This window comes from Populus alba, chromosome 2 (genome assembly GCF_005239225.2).
Source record: "Populus alba chromosome 2, ASM523922v2, whole genome shotgun sequence".
NCBI classification, from domain to species: domain Eukaryota; kingdom Viridiplantae; phylum Streptophyta; class Magnoliopsida; order Malpighiales; family Salicaceae; genus Populus; species Populus alba.
The window spans coordinates 14,886,848-14,903,290 of NC_133285.1; the positions used below are offsets into that span (position 1 = coordinate 14,886,848).

General features: G+C 32.8%; 3 protein-coding genes across 3 annotated transcripts; 1 reads left to right on the top strand and 2 right to left on the bottom strand.

The window, feature by feature from the left end:
- Positions 1 to 1,487: 1,487 nt before the first annotated feature.
- On the bottom strand, positions 1,488 to 3,844 carry LOC118049942 (FK506-binding protein 2). Its single transcript, XM_035060132.2, has 6 exons — positions 3,690 to 3,844; positions 3,547 to 3,596; positions 3,292 to 3,354; positions 2,238 to 2,328; positions 1,999 to 2,103; positions 1,488 to 1,739 (listed from the first exon to the last, which is right to left on the bottom strand). Exons 1-6 carry the CDS (start codon positions 3,751 to 3,753, stop codon positions 1,651 to 1,653), a joined length of 462 nt encoding a protein of 153 aa, XP_034916023.1. The 5' UTR covers positions 3,754 to 3,844; the 3' UTR covers positions 1,488 to 1,650.
- A 1,112-nt stretch (positions 3,845 to 4,956) lies between these two features.
- LOC118049941 (pentatricopeptide repeat-containing protein At3g25210, mitochondrial) lies at positions 4,957 to 6,755 on the bottom strand. Its single transcript, XM_035060131.2, has one exon. The coding sequence runs from the start codon at positions 6,637 to 6,639 to the stop codon at positions 5,476 to 5,478; it is 1,164 nt and encodes a 387-aa protein (XP_034916022.1). The 5' UTR covers positions 6,640 to 6,755; the 3' UTR covers positions 4,957 to 5,475.
- A 718-nt stretch (positions 6,756 to 7,473) lies between these two features.
- On the top strand, positions 7,474 to 12,507 carry LOC118049940 (uncharacterized). Its single transcript, XM_035060130.2, has 4 exons — positions 7,474 to 7,629; positions 8,463 to 8,522; positions 8,781 to 8,917; positions 11,391 to 12,507. Exons 2-4 carry the CDS (start codon positions 8,480 to 8,482, stop codon positions 12,195 to 12,197), a joined length of 987 nt encoding a protein of 328 aa, XP_034916021.1. The 5' UTR covers positions 7,474 to 7,629; positions 8,463 to 8,479; the 3' UTR covers positions 12,198 to 12,507.
- The last annotated feature ends 3,936 nt before the right edge of the window (positions 12,508 to 16,443 follow it).

Here is a 16,443-nt window from a genome sequence, read left to right on the forward strand (position 1 = left end):
TTATGCTAAATAGACTCTAATTTATCATTAAAACTATATTATTAATGTTCGTTGTATTTTTATAATTGAAATGTAGTGTGAATAAGCAATCTAAAAAAAGTGAGCAGTGAGTTTTAGTCTTATAATTTGTCTGAGAGTATAAGTATGATAGCTTTTTTTTTAAAAAAAAATAATAAAATATTTTATTTTAAAAAATATCAATTTAATGTTTTTCAATAGTTTTATTATACTAGTATAAGAAAAATTAAAATTAAAAAAAAAACTATTTTAAAAATTTTTAAATAAAAAATATCTTTGAAAAATATAATGCACCATTGTGACAAAGCTAAGTCGATATTTAATGTCTAGATTTTGATCGAAGTACTTATATTAAGAAAATTAATTGATGAGTAATCATATTAAGAAAACTATGCAGAGCCTTAACCCATGGATTCATCAAACAAAAAAGTTATAAGTGTTTCTCGTGTGACGTGTGAATGACCAACAAAAAAGCTACAGGTGTTTTTCCGGTGACGTGTGAAAGGACCACGTAATAATTTCCGGTTGGTTTAGTTGACGGCTGGGATTGCATCGGGGGTCTTGTTGCATTGAGTCTTGGGAGTGATGGGGAAAGATCGAGAAATCAGCGGTGATCCCCAGAGGTAATTGGATTTTTTTTTTTTCTTTTGGTTTGAAGCTAAGGTTTATTCAATTACTTGTAGACCAGTTATAAACCATAGTTGTAAATCCTGAATCGATATCAACTCAGAATAAAGACTTGATCACGGATTAAGAAAGTTGGCCTCTCATTTTTTTTAAAGAATCATTAAAATAATATATTTTTTTTAATAAAAAATAAACAAATTAAAAGTTGGCTTTTATCTAAAATTAACTTGAATTTTTTACCGTATCAACAAGTTCTGAATCAAAGGATTCTATTCATTTTTTTTTGTTTGTTTAAATGACTAGTTTTTTGTGGTCGTGATGAATCTAAGGATTTAAAGAATTAAAGAAACCTTCTTGAGCTTCTATGGTTTCGAGCTTTTATGGTTTCTTGTCGATCATAATCAAGGAATCTAAAATGTTGTTTTAGACAAATTTCCATGTAATCTAAGAATTATAGCTCATAACATTAAAATAATTATAGCTTATGACATTAAAAAATATATTATGCTTACATGTGTTTCTTGTTGGTGTTTTGTAGTGCTTGTTTGCTTAAGGTTGCTTGTTGTATTTGGTTACTTAGGTTGCCCAACTATTGAAGTCGATCTGTTGTGTTAATGTTACTAACTCCACTTTCTTTATTACTGAGAGTCTAACAAGGCCACGGTGATTAATGTGTGATTTATACTGTTTGATTGTTGTGAAAATGTGAAAGGAACTTTCGTTTTGGACCTTTTGAAGCTTGAAGTATGCATCAATGGGTCTTAATCGAGTAAAATGTTCAAAAATATTGAGATATTGGCCAACTTTTAAAAATTAAGAGACAAAATGGTAGGTTGATAAAATAAGCAAATAAAACCACATTTATTAAATGTAGCCAGCAAATTATCTCAATGTTTTCCGGTTTGACTAGTATCAATTCCAACGTTTTTTTTTTTGGCTTGGCCGCAAGAGCTACTAAAAACTGTGACAAGTAACCATGGCGAAAGCCATTGCACAGAATACTGACTAAAGCTCACTATCGCTAGCTCCCCCTCCACTTGATGTTTTCCCATTCACCTCGACAAGCTCAGTGTCAAATATTAGTGTCGCTCCACCTGAAATTTTCATATAACCACCACATATTACTGTATGCCGATCACGATTCCAAGTAACGAAACAGTAAAGTTAAATCTGTGTGTGTGTGTGTCAAGATAGTTTAATCAAATAGAACCAAACAAAAGATTCTCAGCAATATCATAGATTATCCTAGTTTGAAAAGTCAGCTAAACACCAACTTGGCATAGATACCTCAGCATCTCACTAATGAAAACAGTATGACGGGTTTCAATAAGAGAGTGGGAAATAATATATTACCTGGAATGGTAGGAGGGGATCCCTGCTCCCCATAACCAAGTTTTGCAGGTATTTTCAATTTTCGCTTCTCACCTACACACGCTCCCAGCAGTCCTTGGTCCCATCCTGCAGTGGATGGATTTTATGTTAGCCTAAATAATTTCCATGCAAACCACACACACACACACACACACACATATATATATGAAGAATGAAACCAAAAGATTGATTAAAGCAATGGTTGTTAATGTAGCTCAGACCTTTGATAACTTGACCACTGCCGAGCTCAAATGCAATAGGATCACCCCTTTCAAAGCTGGAGTCGAATACTGTTCCATCGGTGAGTTTTCCCTGTGCAGAAAAAAACCTATGATATCAGCAAAAGAATTGATAGGTGGAATTAAGAAACCGAACTCAAAGAAATCAAAAAAGAAAAAATAAACAGAACTAACAATCATCTATCCTATGCATTTAGGCTTGTTCAATCATTTTGGGGGACCATAAGTCACAGGCGCCATTAGACTTCTTTTTCCATGCCAGTGTTTCTCCAAAGTGGTGCCCATCATCCCCTAAGATGGGGCTATGCTTGTCTACATGTCCAATTAACAGGTGCCTATCCTATGCACTCAGGGTCCGTCCTTGTGTTGTATACTTTAGAGTTGGATGACATACAGATGAAATGAAGTACAAATACTAGGAAAAATCTACATTTAAAAAGGGCATACCAAGCACATACTTTGCAACCCTTAGGAGACATAATGAGACCTAAGCTCCAAAAATACATAAACAGCCATAGACAAAGCCAATTATATATCATCGATAGAAGACACGACAAAAGTATACGACTAGTCACCGAATCTAAAATTTCTAAAATTAGCAATCCCTTCACAAATGCCAACACAGTCTAATATCAATCAACACAACGTATAACAAAAGAAAAAATTAGGGTTTCTCAAGTCCTAAGGTTACAATCCTCAATTGTAGAAAAAACTTTGTTGTAATATTTTCTGAAATTCAATCATTCTTAAAAATGCTTTGAAAATAACACGCAAACTGTTTATATAGTGGTTAAACGGTTTAAAAATTATGTTCAAATTACTAATCTACACTATGCAAGATGCATATCACCAAATCCTCCCGAAAAAATGCAAACCTAAACGAAGCTAGAACGAATTCCAATTCAACAAATATCACAACACAACGTGGACTATATACTTATTGTTAATATTTTACAACTTCATTGCTGCACTCAATAATGGAAGGTCTAATGAATAAATAGGTTAAATATCAAACAAAAACTGCGATCCGACTTACTCGATAGTGTACTTTGATGCTATCTCCCTTGTGAGCCTGAACCTCACAAGTTTCGGGCTTGTACTGAAATAATATATATAAAAAAAGAAATTCAAAATATAAGAAAATATGACAAGAAAAAACTCAAATAATACACTTGAAATGCTATATTAGTGGGACCTCTGTAAGTCTCAAGGTTTTTCTTCTTATATTTAAAACCCTAGAAGAAAAATCAGTGGAAGCAACAGAATTAGTCAGAGACGGATGATTGGTTACCTTCACGCCGATCTGCAATTCCTTGACATCGCCGGATTTCTTAGCGCAAACTGCGAGAGACGAGAGACGAGAGTGAGAATTTATAGATCAAAAGGAAGAAAGCTGCTAATGATTGGATCTAAATAAATCTCACAGATAATTACCCAGCGCTGATACTGATAGCAAAAGGAATATCGCGGTCGCCTTGGATGCGCAGTTGAAGCCCATCTTTGCAAATTGCAGTCTCTCTCACTGTGTGGTGTCTTCTGTTTGACACCCAGTAGGAGACTGAGATTCGTTATATAACATGGAAGAGGTGCACGAACCATATTTATCAGACCCGGACCCAGCCTGAACGACACGGGCCTAGGCCTGGACCTGGGCCTAGATTGTGGGTGTTTTAATCGACATATGGGTTGGAAGTCAACATGGATCCATTATAGATTCACGTTGATTTAGATACGATTAAAAAAAATAAAAAATAAAAAACTGAAATGATATCCTTTTATTTTAAAAAAATCTTCAGCTTTTTTCTAATATTTAGAATATAAAACACGAGAAACAAAAACATTGGTTGAAAAGTTGGAGATTGGAATTTAAAATAAATGTACATGGAAAGTGAATTTTTGTAATCTTAAAATAAAATAGACATGATTCTTTGAGCTTGTTTAGTAAAAGTAATTTTTTTTCTAGGTAAAAATAATATTTGTTGCTTTTTAAAATGTTTTTTATTTATAAATGTAAATAATATTTTTTTTTTTAATTTTTTTTTTATTTTAGCATATCAAAATAATCTAAATACCCTCCTAAAATTTTAATATATATACATATATACACACTTTCAAACTGCAAAAACAAAAAAAAAATAGAGCCTTTGTCTCATCATCTTAATATCTTGTCAACCAATAACTACCTTGAAAGGAAGAAAAAAACCCTAACCAAATATAATTGAAACTAAAAATTTAGTTATTAAACAAGTATCATTAATTTTAAATTTTTAAAAAATATTGCATATAAATTACAAAAGAAAACATTTTTAACTATCCTTATATATATATCTATCAAAACTACCAGTAACAACGTGAGTGTATTATTATACCAGTTTACAAAATTAATGGAGAAGCATCACAACGTTTCTGCTTGGAGTCATCACTTGAGATTTTTTATTTAACATTTACACCCAATTGCACAACCTACGATCAAGGCATCTATGGGGCAAGGTATATAGATAAACTTATATTTGAACCATTTGGCTTCTTTCCAAACTTTGTGCATCTACATGCCGGTAAGAAGATGTCAGCTGCTACAGGACTAGAGAATTGGCATATCGTGAACTGCCCTACCAAATCCAGTTACAACTTCAATCCAAATACATCAATCCATGCACAAAATCGGAGATGAGGAGGGATTTTAGCGGATATGCAATGTCAGTTTTGTTCAATCCGAAACCATCAATCCAATTATACTGTTACAACAAAGAGAAAACAAAGGATGTCTGCTGAATGTGTTAAACAAATTCTACAATCTAGTTAGTTTTGAAGCAAGAACTTGAGTTCCACTTACAATGCCTTCCATTACTGAAGCAAAAGAAGTTCATGTCCATGATATATGATTTTCTACACGAGACTAAGCCATAATTCCATTTTATTGTCACTTTATTGTCATGTTTTCTAAGTGGTCAGACAGTCTACATTCATCATGGGAAAAATAGTATTATCTCTTTCCTGAAAGGCAGAAGCAACAGCAACCTCTTCTCCTGCACTGGCTGCAGCACTATCACCACGCACATCCAGTAACTTTGAGCAAGATGCTCGGAATACAGTATCCAATCTGCTTCAAGCAATCATATTGTAAGTATGGATGACTGCAGCTCATAATTCCATCTTCAAGCAGACAATTGCCTCCGATTTAATGAGGAATTCACATCCAACAAAGTTGCGAGCACGGAGTCTACTGCCGACTTACAAAATGCAATCCATTTAACAAACTCTTGTAATTCTTCTCACCCATGAATCCATCCTTCTTCCTCCACTCCTCTAATAACTCAAAAGCCTTATCAACCATTCCCTCCCTACACAACCCTTCCAACACCGTCCTATAAGTCAACAGATCAGGCGACATTGAATCCCCCAACATGTCAAACACAACCCCAATTGCTTCCTCGAACCTCCGCTCCATCCCAAGACTACAGATCAAAATCATATAAGTACTCCCGCTGGGCACCAACCCCTTACCCTTCATTTCTTTGTAAAACCCTAAACCCTGCCCACTTCTCCCCTTTCCACACAGTCCCTTTACTAAATAACTATAGCTATAAGCATTAGCCTCACAACCATACAACCCCATTTCGCGAAAAACCCTCACAGCCTCATCTACTTCCAAACACTTAGCATAAGCTTTGATGATCATATTGAGAACAAAAGTATCCGGTATCACACCTGACGCCTTCATTTGCTTCGTCAACGATTTCACCGCATGCAAATACACATAACAAACATTCAACTTATTGAATCTCCTAAGCAATGAATTAAACAACAACGTGTAAGTATCCAATGTGGGCTTACAATCCTCCGATTTCAACATTTTCTTATAGATATCAAAGGCGCGATTAAACAACAACTTACGGCCGCAGCAGAAGCGAATCATCGAATTATAGAGAGGAACACTAATCTCGCAAGCACCAGCAATCACCTCTTCGATTAGAGTCTCTGCCTGGCGGTATCGCCTGCCGCTGATCAGGATTTTGATCACGGTCAGGTAGGTGATGTGATTGTGCTTGTAATTACGTTGCTGCGCCGTCCAACGGAAGATGTCGAGAGCGAGATCCGGGTCGGACTGGGCCCGGATGGCTGTATCGACATCGGTTGGGGTGAAACCCGGTTTGAGGTTTTGGGTCCATGTTTCGAATTGGGTTTCGAGTGGGGTTCGAGTTGGGGTTTTGAGGAATGGGATTTCGGGCGGTTGGGATTGAGGGTTTTCGGAGAATGGGCGGTGCCGGTGATAGAGTGAAGGGTCGGTGATTTGAAGAGTGGATGGAGGTGGGAGTGGATAGAAGACAAGTCTGGGTTTCTTGAGAGTGGAGGAGAGGAGGCGATTTAAGCTCACAGGAGACATTTTCCAACGAGGGTGAGACGGGGAGAGAAGGGAGAAGTAGAAAAAGACAAACAAACCTGCCTCTATGTGGAGGGAGAGTTGCCGGGTTAGTGTTTGCTCGGCATTGCAGTAGCTTTTACTGCTGCGGCTAAAAAAAAAAAATGTTTCGAGAAAATAATTCTAGTTCTGATTTAAAAAATATATATTTAATAATGTGCTAAGAGATAGATACAATCTTGAAACAAATTTAGATTAAAAAAATAACACATTTTTTTTTTTTAAAATGAAAAACTAGAAAAAATATTTTTTTTAAAAATAAAATAATAAAAAAAACCGTAATTTCCACAAGCGGGTTTTTTTTAAAATTGCAAGTGAGAACTATATTATTTAAACAAATTACATGTGGAAACTGCGGTTTTTTTTTAAACAGCACTGGTCATTTTTTATATAAAAATGTCTTCTTTTAAATATCACAGTTTTCATCTACAATTTTCCATTGGTTGTGTTATATTTGAAAAAGCTTTTTATGTCAAAACTGTTTCCTCGAACCTTTCCAACACATATATTAACTTACATGTCCAAATAATATTTACATCGAAATAATATAATTTTTAAAAAATATTTATTTATTTTATATCTTTTTGTTATATTTTTTTAATATAAAATAACATTCAAACAACTACATTAATGGTATAAATAGACTAAATTAAATAGTTGGATTACAAATTTTGAAAGATGAATAACCTTTATCAAAACAATTAACAATTGAGCTTACCCTGGACAAATTTAAAGCCTATATGTACATGGGCTTACTCTAAGATCACTACTAGCTTAGGCCAGGACTAGAACACCCCACCCAGCCCAGGAATGCTCCCGTTGAAAAGCGTCAGGGAGTTCAATGTAGTAGGTGATTGAAATCCAAGCGTCAGTTCGCTTTACACTACTGTAGACCGGACGGAGGTAATGCTCCTCGGCTTCTACGCTGCCACAATCGCATTCAGTTTGTCTCAGGTTTTACCCAACACCCTTTCTTTCTCTTTTTGTGTTGAAAGGTTGCATGCTCTCCCCCTTGCTTGTCTTGCAAAGTTGTGGGCGGTGATTATTTTTTGATCTTTTTTTTTTAATTGTAAAAAATGGGATTTTTTTTTTAATGTGGGTTTCTCTTAATTTTCTATTTTTTTGCTTCCCCATGTTGTATTTTCTCGAATCTTGAACATGGATGCAACTATTGCTTGACCCTTCTTGGTTATGGTAGCTTTCTTGCTTACATTATGAAATATTGCATCGTTGCCGGTGACTCATTTTTATCATTATTTTTTCGTTTAGATTCATGTTATGGTCTAAGCTTTTGTTGCTCCTTTTCCTGATTTATTAATAATTTCTTCTAACTTGGGATTCTGAAAGAATATTCAACCTCGTGAATGCTTGTTAGGCAAGTTAGTTCTATTAATGACTGCTTAGTGGCCTAATTTTTGCAGTCTTATCTGACTGAACTGCATATATTTGATTATTCGAATGGCATTGGCTGCTTGGCTTAAGTTTAGATGATTAATTGTGTTATATGCTAGCGACTGCTGCCATTTCTTTGTGAATACTGTGTTCCTTGGTCATTAATCAAATGCTTAATGCTCCATTTCTTTTTCCCTTTTTTTTTTTCCTCCGCAATTTAAGAGTTTTTTATGTTGTAAACGATCATTTCTTATTTTTCATTCGTTGTGGTTATATTTCTTATGGTAGTTATAAATTAATTATATCATAAATGATTTGCCCTTTTTGTTTAAGAATAAAGATGGTAGTCGTTCACTGTTTGGAGCCATTAACTGCACCTTTATGCCTTGTTATAGGAGGAGTGGATGTGGAGATGGTGAGCATACGAAGACGCAAACTTATAGGACGTCCTACTGGTATACTCAACCGTAACCTCTACATACTTCCAAATGGGAATTTATCTTTTAAGTTGAATGAAAAATGGTGGTTTTGTGCTAGTGAAGTAAATATCTATTGGTTTCGTGTATTAGATTTTGTTTATTTGTTTATGTTGATTGCTTGACGAAGATATCAAATAATTTATTTGATATGATAGAATTGTTGCCTCCCACCATTATTATCATCGTGATTTCTAAATTTTCACCACTAATTAAGTACTTGATTAAATATAACAGGGTTTGTAGGAAGAGGTTCATCTTCAGCTACACTTCCTAGTGTTCCTGATGCCCAAGTTCCTAAATATCCCGAGCGCAGTGGCAAATCTGCTAACATGCGTCACATACCCTCAATTACTCTCAACCAACCTGTTGAAGTAAGTTGGATGTCTTAGAGTTTCCTTCTCATGAATATACTATTTTGTGATAGTTACTTCTTCTGCACTATCTTTGTGAGCTTAATGATATTATCAGGTGGGATGCATTACTTTTATAGATTTTACTTCAAGAACATTCCTTTGCTGTCTTAGAAAATGAATGCCTTAGCATATGATTGGTAAACCCCAATAATATTAGATTCATCTGTCGAGTTACTGCTTCCTTGTGGATTGTATAACTCCAGGGAGAAATGAACAGAAAGAAATGGAATCCTTAAAATTGATTTATCTGTAGATGCTGAAATCGCTTAGGAGTGAAAATGCACTTGAATGTTATGCCCTGATCATAACCTTTCAACAAAAATTCTGTAAAGCACAAGATTATCACATCTGGTATATTTAATTTCATTTCAAAAACTTACCCTCTTAATTTGTGATATATTGCAAGGGACTGGAAAAACCAACCATCTTAGACAGGCATGCTTTTATGGATGATGCATTAAACTGTTCTTCTACTATTTAAAAAACTGAAAATTGGGTTGTCTTATAGAATTCTATGAGCTGGTAAATTGCTTTTGGGGCATATCTTATATGGCAAAACTGTTGTGTAGAATTACTATTTTCTCAACCTGATTTCAATTATAAAAATATCATACTCGATAATTCTACTTTGATAGGTCACTACTGACAGTTACTATTATTATTCAAAATAAAAAAGTATGTTTTGGAGGTAAAGTGAACAGGTAGGTAAATGTGGCTATCTAATTTTCTAGATAATGCTAGAAAGAACTCCCTTCTCATCAAAAAGTCGTGTTTCCTGCTTGCAAGAGGTGGTCTGGTTGGTTTTGTTTGTTTTATGTACTATAGGATCTTGCATACCTGCATGTTGTGCAGATTGATACAGGTATCTTTGTGTTGTTTTCATTATGCATATATAGGAATGACATGTGGTCGTATATTTGTGGAGAGTGTCCATCCCAAATTCTAACTTCACGTAAAATTTTGTTAGAGGAACTACCTTGCACTATATATTCGACACATTTATAGATGAAACCAAAAGAGATCCAAATTTACAATTATCCAACCTTCAACAAAGTGAAAAATAGCTCACTAAAGATCCTTACAATTTCTTGGACTAAGTTTATACAAGCTTCAATTTTACTAAATAGTCTAGCTTGAAATATAGATCATTCCCCCCTTTTGACACAACTTGATGAATAAATTTGGTCGCTTCCACCAACAAAAGCCACAATTCTACCTTACACCTTAGTTTTAACCCTATGCTATTATAAACATTACCCATAGTAATCTCAAAATCGATTGTTAATCTTTGTTGAATATTATACTATAGACAATTAAACATTAATTATTTAATTAACATCAAAAATCCAATATTAAGATGCAATATACATTTATAAATACATATACTTTAAGGTAGAATAAAAGATGAACAAAGAATTGTTATATCACCTAGAAAGAAATGAATATTTGAGCTTAGTTCTAGGATGGATTTTATCAACACTTAATGAATTTTTTTACCAAACATTTTTTAAAAAAACCAACTATAATTATGTGCAATAAAATTAAACACTAAATTTTAACATGTAGAAACTGTTTCTAATTATTTAGCAAAATTATAATCTCTATGATGATTATTTAAAAATAAACAAATTTGATAATTCCAAACAAAATTGGGAGAAAATTATAGTATAAGATATAGGGAAAATTGTCAAACCCTTGAACAAATTATTTTGATGCCACTAGTCCTAAACATAATTAGGAATGAAGTTACTAAACCTAGATGTTAACTCAAAACATGTGAAATGCATGTGCGTGCAGTATCAACCATATTACCCCGTGGTGGACACTGGACAAGCACTGATTTGAACAATTTTGGTAAAATTTAATGATTGATAAGATATGGAAGGGTTTTTGTGGTCAAAATAAATATAATTAACATTTCCAGTAAATAAATTTATTTGAGTTAACACCAATTGGATGGAAACCTAGATTTCCTTAACAGAAGGACTTTATTAATTTCCCACTGCTAGCTGTGACCAATAGTTCGAGAGGAGTTTGTTACATTTTACCATAAATATATAATTCATAAAAAAGAGAAATATCAATACGCTGGTTTTGACATCAATGCAAACACAGTCAATTCCATCATGTTTTGGCCGAATATGATTAGAATTTTGTTTTTTTCAAAAAAATTAATAATTCAATAGTATCAAGAGAAAATCATTTATACAATAGACAATGTTACAGTTAAATAAATACCACTACCTGAATATCTTGATTTCTAATCAAGAATGGGAAAAGTTATGTTGAAACCTTAAATCTAAAAGGACAAGTACACAGAAGAACTCACAATCCTGCTTCAGTATTGCTACCGTGCAAAGAAGACACATAGATTAGCTAAGTATGAAGTTTTGCTTGTGTCGGCAGTTTGAATTTTGGAATTGTAATGCAGGTGAAGGAAGGAGAGGACACGTTATCAAATCCACCAGCAAAGAAACAGAAAGTACATGTCCAAATTGATCCAGAGAACCCCATGGAAGTGCATGCGTACCTAATGCAGCTGAAGGAAGATAACAAATTGGAACCTGTACCAATGCAGAGGAGTGAAAAAATGCCAGTGAAGGAGTTGATGGAGAAGTGTTATCCCCACATTTTTAGAGTGTTTCCTCAAGATCCGAAGGTGATTCTTGAATTTCCTAACAAATCAGAGCAAAATGAATTCTTATATTGTCAGTATTGGCTTTTCCTCTTTGAGGTGAGGGACATAGTTTTGATAGACAAAAGCGTTGCACCCGAACGTGTGGAGTCATTAGTAAAGGTGATAAAAAATTTGGAGAAGCAAGGTTTTGACTGTAGATTCTTAAGGTCGGAATTGGTAGTGGTAGGGTACAAGATGAAAAAACAGTTAGAAATTACGTTGGCAGAGAAGAGTGTGATCTCAACAAGGACAGCAAGTCTGGAGAGAGAATTGCAAGCTGCAGAAAGAAGGAAGGACAGGGAAGCAGAACTGGATACGAGAGGAAATCAGATAGAAGGAATGACCCCAGAGATTGAAACATTGTCGAAGCCAGAACCGGATCAAGATAACAGGCTGGGAGAGTTGAATAAGCTTCCTTCTACTGCTTTAGAGCAAGAGTTTGTTCAAGTAATTCTAGAACGCCACAAGAAGATGCTAGAATGCAAGGAAGAAGAAGAGAGAAGACTCGATCGAGTTCTGGAGAAAATTAACCAACTTCTCCAAGACAAAGCTTTTCCTTAGTAGTGAATCCTTCTAATGGTGTAGCATTTTGGATGCCCTTTTTCCTGTGGGGGTAATAGCTAGCCATTTGTAGAGTTGCTTGCTTTTCCTGAAAATGGCTCATGTCACATGTGTATCAGATTTGAGCACCTTAAATCTTTACTCCTGCCAACCAATGAGTAAACGAATTGTGTAGCTGATAGTTGGCAAAAAGAATTCTCAACAGGCAATAGTTCTAGTGGTATGGCAGATAATTAAAGTTAAAGCATCTCTGTAGTGCTTGTGCGTGTTCTTCATGCAGAAACATAAGTGAATGCTTTCTACAAACAAATGTTCATATGTGAGTGTTGCCCCCGCTTGCCAAATTAATGTCTTTGCTGGCAGTATCTTTCGCAAAATAAAATGTAAAAATAAATGTTAAAAATAATTTTTTTAAAAATAAAATATTATTATTATTATACTCTCAAACATTCCCTTGATTCCATCATGATTATGGATTGCATGCAGGGATGGTTCTTCTACTGTTTCATGGGATAAAGAGTGAGCTGCAAGGATTGCTAGCTTCAATTTCAAAATAATGCTCATCTTAGGATTAATCCATCCACCTGAAGTATGATTTTTGTCCCGTGTGGATAGAATTCTTCGCTCAATTTGACCCTTGGAGGCTCGCTCTTGTTCTATTTATTGAACTCAGCGTTCTCCAATTGGGCTGAAAGATGGCCAGTTGAGTCGGTGTCAGTCTGCAAGATTTTGAAGATTGAGGACTAATATGCTAATATGCATTTGGAGTGATAGCTATCTACTTGAGAGCCATTTTGGGGCGCGTTTGAAATGACATTTTTCACAAGTTTGATATTTTAAAAAAACTTACTTTTTTAAAAATATATATTTTGATACTTTAAATAAAAATATTTTTAAAAACAATTATTACTGTACTCTCAAATACCCTTTTGATATTATTTTATATATATATTTTAATTAAAATATATATCAGCTTTGGTAAAATTCATATACATGTAAATATAATTTGTTTTTTTAATAAAATAAATTTATTTAAAGGATTGGTTGATGGGTAAAAAATATATAATTTGTAAGCTAAAATGTTGTCTTTGCAAATTATAACATGATTGATGACTTTGAAACAAAATTATTATTGTATTCTCAAACATCCTCTTGATATTATTTTATATGTATTTTTTTAATTAAAATATATATCAGCTTTGGTAAAATTTATGTACATGTAAATATAAATCTGTTTTTTAATAAAATAAATTTATTTAAAAGACTGTTGATGGGTAAAAGATATATATATTTTAATCTAAAATGTTGTTTTTGCAAACTATACATGATTGATGACTTCGTAACAAAATAAAAACCCACATTTGAATTAAGGTTAGTTTTAATATTATTCTTTTAATTATCAAGTTTAAAAAAATATGTTTTAATAAGATCTAAATTGGAAAAGGTGGGAGAAAAATAATTATAAAAATATAAAATTGGTGTTTTATTAAGTTTTCCCCCCATTTTCTCTTAGAATTTGAGAGAATAGTTTATTTCATGTGGGACATGAGAAAATATTTTCTCTACATTTTTACTTTGCTTATTCGTTTTATGTTTCCCGTGTTAGTAAAATGCCTTGAGATTTGCCTTGTCCTCTTCTTACTTTTCTTCCTTCCACGTCCCATCCTTTTCAAACGCCAAGATTGTGTTGGCCGTCTACTTTTCTTTGTTGCTTTACCTCAAATTAAAAGTATAAAGAAATGATTCTTTAAAGATTTAAAAAATTAGTTGTTTCATTTCTGGAAGTTGATTTTTTTTTTATAAAAAAAAGTTAAAAAGATATATTAGTTTCATTAAAAATATATATAATTTAAAAAATATTTAATTGAAATTATGTTTTGAAAGATAATTTTAATTTAAACGGCACGAAACTAAATCACCAAACAATTAATTATTAAATAATTTTACACGTTTAATCTCACAGTACAATATAATATAACAAGGCATCATACTACATCACAACACAACAAATATAACAAGTGCAGGCATTTTTTAAAAAGATTGTGTAAATATAAAATTCATAGAAAATATAAAAAAGGGTTGTTGACCCAGGGAATGCGATCCCACGAGACAATTGGTCTGGGTGCGACCTGGGGGTGCGGAGCGGTCCATACGATAATTTTATATCCAAGCACCCATCACATAAGCAGTGTTTGAAAGCGTAATTTGTGTTTTTTAAAATTTAAAATTTTTTATATTTTAAAATTATTTTAATATATATTTTTTTAAAAAAATACATACCAAACCCATAATTATAGTATACACAAACGCCTATCACTCGTCAATCCAAGAGGTTCTTGGGACTAACCATCTAGGTGGTGGCCCAATAGTAAAAGCTTGGGATCAAAATGTTTGTTTTTTCTGTGTTCTCAGGTTCAAATCCTAGGTTGCTCATATAATGACCACTAGAGGCTTACATGGTCGTTAATTTCAGGGCCAATGAGTTTAGTCGAAGTACACTCAAGCTGACCCGGACACCCACGTTAATAAAAAAAAAAAAAAGGGTTCTTGGGACTGTAGTCTCTATGCATCGAGAGCTGTGTAATGGACTGACTTCGTATGAGGCTGGCAACTTCATCAGGAAATTTGGTCCGATTCTCAATAGAAGTTTCCGAACGTTGCATCTATAACAAAATAAATGATAATTAAAGGTTTGTTTTTGGCAAGTTGCTACAAATGTATACTTATAATATAGAGGTATATGTATCAAATCCCTTTGGGATTTGACTTGATTTAAGTTTTGGATTTCGGATTCAACTGGTAAAGGCAGGTTATGATATTATTTATATAAAAAATAAAATAAAATAAAATAAAATTCACATTGTTTAATTATTCATATTATAAATTGAACAACCAAATCACAATTTTTATCGGGTCAATTTGGTCTGAAAACAAACCTAGTCTAGACTAATTATGGTCAATAAGTCACTAAACTAGGTGATGCAGTAGCATTGTTATTATATTTGACTTGGGGGTTGATCCAGCTAAAAAGTCGGATATTCGGTTCTATAGATTGATCCAAGTCAAGCTTGAATCAACTAAAAAAAATTAAAAAAAAAAATATTTAAAATTTTAATATTTCGTATAAAAAAATTAAGAAGTAATTAATATAAATATAGGCTATATATGTTATAAACAATGAAGTTTAAAAGATTATTTCAAAAGATTTTTTTATTTCGTATTAAAAAAATATCATGTTAGTATGTTATTCTTTTAAATTAAAGTATTTAAAACAAAAATGGATTTTTTATCTTACATTGAAAAAACATAACTTTTTTATTGTAAATATAGAGTATACATACTAAAAGGATTCAAATTTCACATTGAAAAAATAATTTTTTTCTTGTAAACATAGAGTATATATACTAAAGGGTTTCAGATCCTACATTGAAAAAATAAAAGCATTCTTCTAGTATTTATATAATGAACTTTAAAAATGGGTTAATAATCAACTAATATATATATATATATATATATATATATATATATATATATATATATATATAAAGGGTCCTCTGACTATGAGAAAAACACATTTGAAAGAAAAGAAAGATTAGATCTCAACCGGTTTTGTCGGATCACCTGAGTTACAGGTCAATCAAGTTTTGCCAAGTTTTTACCCATCTTGGTCTTTTGCCCTACTTGAACCGATCCATCCACCAGGTCAACCGGGTCCCAGGTCGACATGTCGGGCCGGTCCGAGTTTAATAATTATGTGTAGAAGCATTTTTAGGAAAATATATGTTTTTCTTAATTAATTTCATTTCTTTATATTTTATTTTTATATATTTTTTATTATTATGTTTTTCTAGTTTTTTTTCCATGTTTCAATATAATATTTTTTCTAGTTTATTTTTTTATTCATTATTATTTTGTGTCTCGTAAAGTTGTGTTTTTAAAAAAATTAAATTTTAATAATTAAAAATTATTTTAATATAATTAAAAATAATATTTAAAAAAAAACATTGTAAACCCATAATTATCGTATACGCAAACGCCTATCATTCGTCCATCCAAGAGGTTCTTGGGACTGTAGTCTCTATGCATCGAGAGCTGTGTAGTGGACTGACTTCGTATGAGGATGGCAACTTCTTCGGGAAATTTGGTCCGATTCTCAATAGAAGTTTCCGAACGTTGCATCTATAACAAAATAAATGATAATTAAAGGTTTGTTTTTGGCAAGCTGCTACTAAAGTATACTTATAAT